At 31.7% G+C, this 4,169-nt stretch overlaps 1 protein-coding gene across 1 annotated transcript in view; it reads left to right on the top strand.

The window, feature by feature from the left end:
- Positions 1–1,717: 1,717 nt before the first annotated feature.
- LOC108972700 (integrator complex subunit 1) overlaps positions 1,718–4,169 on the top strand; it is a 62,759-nt gene continuing 60,307 nt past the window's right edge. The window contains exon 1 of the mRNA XM_018939416.1: positions 1,718–3,125. Coding sequence (XP_018794961.1) covers positions 1,817–3,125 — 1,309 coding nt within the window. The 5' untranslated portion in view covers positions 1,718–1,816. The remainder of the gene's footprint in view (positions 3,126–4,169) is intronic.

Below are 4,169 nucleotides of genomic sequence, written 5' to 3'. Positions count from 1 at the left end.
TAATCGCGTAAGCGGTGACTACGCCTATCACGAAGAATAAGAAAAACGAAAACAGAGTTTTACTAATTATGTGCAAGACTGCATTCTAAAAAACTTAAATCTCGAACAAAACAAAAAAAAAGAACATGATGTGATACGATAAAATTAGGTACAATATCGTGATCAGCACCACCAAATTAAGTATAATATAAATTTTTGTCTGTCAAGATGCTCTGCTAATTACGCTTTCTCCAATTGAATCGAAAATTGCAGAAAAAGTTTCAGTATTCGCGAACAGCTGGAGAAGCTTCAATATGGGGATTCTCTTGATCTTGCAAGACTGTACACGAAATGCAAAAATCCTACACCGAAATATGCAAGACACGAGGGCATCCATTGCAGAGTCTAGAGATATATAAAAACTGGTGGTATAAATTTATTGTAAATGGCTATTGTGATTTGGGGCACCTTCTGCATTCATTCTTAACAAAAAACTTTAAAAAATCTAAAACTTACCTTCCTCATCAATTAAACGGCGTAATATGACTTTATGTAAAATGACAGCTAAAACAAAATGCAATTATATTTTTACGTGTCATTGTAGGAAAATAAATATGCGTTTTGGCTGACTATTGTACAGCCAGTGCAAATAATTTCTGCGATTGTTGGGTAAAATTTAGCATCCCCGGATTTCGGGGACAAAGTGGGTGTCACTGGAAAGGTGACATTCTCCAGATCACGATATATATATATATATAGTTGCCGCTGACTTATAGCTTTAAAAATATTTGAATTTAAATTTAAAAAATTTTTAACTTTTAAATTGATAATTTGTATATTGTGAATAACTTTTTCACTTAATAACCCTTCACTATAACGTTTTTGCAAATATAAAGCTTTATTTTAATTATTTTGTTTTAGTTAAATTCACTGCATTTGCACAAAAAGAATAGAGTTGCATACCAACAAATAAATGATTTTGCCATATCTGCCTAGTTGTCAACAAAAGAAAATAATCAAAAACTTTATACCCCAAATACATAAATGGAAGACGCCAAAAATCTTTACCAATGTCTTATAAAAGAAAAAAAGTTGCAGAAAGGAGTTCTATGCGAAAGAACTCTGAACACCCCGGTGTTGGATCGACCAGGGTGTTCATTGTTCTTTCGCGTAGAATTTCCTTCGGTACTGGCGGCTTTCGGCCGCGCTTCAAAAAAAAAAAAATAACCATAATAAAAATAATATATAAAATATATATATTCGCGATCTGGAGAATGTCACCTTTCCAGTGATACCTATTTTAACCTCGAAATCCGGGGAGGCTATTCTAAATTTTACCCAACAATCGCAGAAATTATTTGCACTGGCTGTACAATAGTCAGCCAAAACGCATATTTATTTTCGTACAATGACACGTAAAAATATAATTGCAACCTGTTTTAGCTGTCATTTTACATAAAGTCATATTACGCCGTTTAATTGATGAGGAAGGTAAGTTTTGGATTTTTTAAAGTTTTTTGTTAAGAATGAATGAATGCAGAAGAAGAATCCCAGCCTGATTATTTGTTGTTCTGCCGTTGTACCTAGTGAAAAATCGTGCAATGGTTTCGCAAGAGCAAGTTAATACTACTAACATGTTGGCAATCTGTTACCAAAAATAACTTAATCGATCAATAATTGTAATACACGCATAGAAGTTTTTTAGTATCGATATTCGATTAATAGCCTGAACCTCTGCTGTAGTGCAAGGCAAAGAAGCAGTAGGATTTCCTAAATTGTTGAAGTTGTTGTGTATGAATGTCAGAGAAGTTTTGAAATAACCCGATAAATATATAAAATGGATCGATGTAAAGCTGGTAACAATGCGAGAGGACAAAAGAAATCGTCTGGACTGATAGGAAATGAATTTTTCGCTTTAGGTGCGAAAAGCAGCCGAGAGGATGCTAAAAAGGTATCTTCATGTAAATCAAACAATATGGTTTCTGATCGTAAACGCGAAGCTCCTCCTACTGTTTCGAACGCAAATAAAAAGGCGAAACTAATGCGTTTCGAGGAGTCGTCGGGATTCACAATACACGAATCGTGGGATCTATTTGCAATTGAATGTGAAACAACAAATTTGATTAATGCAATAGAGGATAATATTGAGCAGTTTGATGATAATTTTTTACGAATTGTGTGTGGATCAGTAAAACTACTTATGGAGCCATATATTAGAAATAAAATTGATTACGTGCTTTGCTATAGTTTATTCTACTTGGCAAAACTAAAACCAAATATTTTTAGGAAAGATATTCTTAGTTCAGCTCTTCTCTATATATTACGTAGAGATGTAAATATTAAAATAAAGCAAAGTTCCAATTCTCAGGCTATTGCATCTAATTTGCTAACCAAAGCATTCTATGACAGAAATAACTGGCCTGAGTATTTAATTCGTATTTATATAGAAGATGCAATTAATGAACGAATATGGGCAGATAATGATTTCTGTATGCCATTTATAAAAAATATTTGTTGTATTTTTAACACGAAAACTCCCCCAAACAATGCTATGCAACTTGAAACTCTTGCGTTCGGAGGGTCAGTGGGGCAACAACATCGAGAAATGCAATTATGTTTAGAGGATGACTCCGGTGATGGAAGTTCAAACACTATTGATTCTATGGGATTTGGAATTGATACAGATGCCCCGTTTTTAATTGCCAATCGTTTCTCCGACATTGAAAACACAGTTGAAAAAATGGTGGTAGACGCAATAAAAGAACAGCTAAATAAAAGACAACAAACAGACTGGTATACTAGAAATTTTTTAAAGTTTCTATGTTCCACAGCTGGATTAGGCGAAGTGCGTTATCTTTGTATAACTCGACTTGAATTGTGGATCCATAATGGCAAACTTGTAAAATATGCCCAGCAGCTTTTATACTATATATGTTATAATATTAAAGATAATCACATAAAGGACCATGAAGTATTGGCAATACTTGTCAAGATAAGATTAAAAACTAAGCCGTCTTTGAACTTTTTTATGTTTTGTATTAAAGAAATGATAATACAGCAACCAAAAGTGCTACGATTAATTTTAAAGCTCGTGGTACAGAATGAACTATCAAATACAAGGAATCCAAATAATATGGGAATGCTTGGTAAGTTAAACTGTTGAATATAATACAGTCAAATATACCATATAATTATTGTATAATATTTTTCATCTCATTTAATTTTTTATAAATACTATTTATAATTATATTGAATGCACGAATGTATTCAAAATTGTTGCTATTCATGATAGAGAACTGAAAATGTATACTTTAAACCAAATTTAGAAAAAAATTTGTAGTTTTTAGATTCAGTAAGAAAAATTGTCAAAAAGTTTGTAAAGCTTAAGGCTGGGATTTAGAATAGCATCCCCGGATTTCGGGAATAAAATAGGCATCACTGGAAAGGTGATGTTCTCCAGATCATAAATATATAGTTGCCGCTGACTTATAGTTTTAAAGATGTTTGCATTTAAAGTTAAAAAATTGACAACTTTTACATTGATAATTTGTATATTGCGAATAACTACGAATTTTTGAACTTTAAGGTCGAATAACTCCTAAACTAAGCGTTTGAGGGACCTATAACCCCACATATTTTTTAATCAGGCCGCTGACTTATAGTTTTAAAGATATTTGCATTTAAAGTTGAAAAATTTACAACTTTTACATTGATAATTTGTGTATTGCGAATAACTTTTTCACTTATGCATTTTCACTTACTAACACTTCACTATGAGGTTTCTGTATATAAATTTTTTTAATATTTATTGTAAATAAAGCTTTATTTAAATTATTTTATTTTAGTTAAATTTCCGCGCCGCGCTTCAAAAAAAAAAAAACCATGGCAACCCTTTTCTTGTTGTGCAAATGCCCAGAATTTAACCAAAATAAAATAATTAAAATAAAGCTTTATTTACAACAAATATTAAAAAAAAATAATATACAGAAACCTCATAGTGAAGTGTTAGTAAGTGAAAATGCATAATATAAATGAAGAAGTTATTCGCAATATACAAATTATCAATGTAAAAGTTGTAAATTTTTCAACTTTAAATGCAAATATCTTTAAAACCATAAGTCAGGGGCCTGATTAAAAAATATGTGGGGTTATAGGTCCCGCAAACGCTTAGTTTAGGAGATATTCGACCT

The sequence above is a fragment of the Bactrocera latifrons genome, unplaced genomic scaffold (assembly GCF_001853355.1).
Source record: "Bactrocera latifrons isolate USDA-ARS-PBARC rearing strain unplaced genomic scaffold, ASM185335v1 scaffold_418, whole genome shotgun sequence".
Classification (NCBI taxonomy): Eukaryota; Metazoa; Arthropoda; class Insecta; order Diptera; family Tephritidae; genus Bactrocera; species Bactrocera latifrons.
The sequence above is the reverse complement of the archived record's forward strand: the minus strand, read 5'-3'. Positions and strand labels throughout refer to the sequence as shown.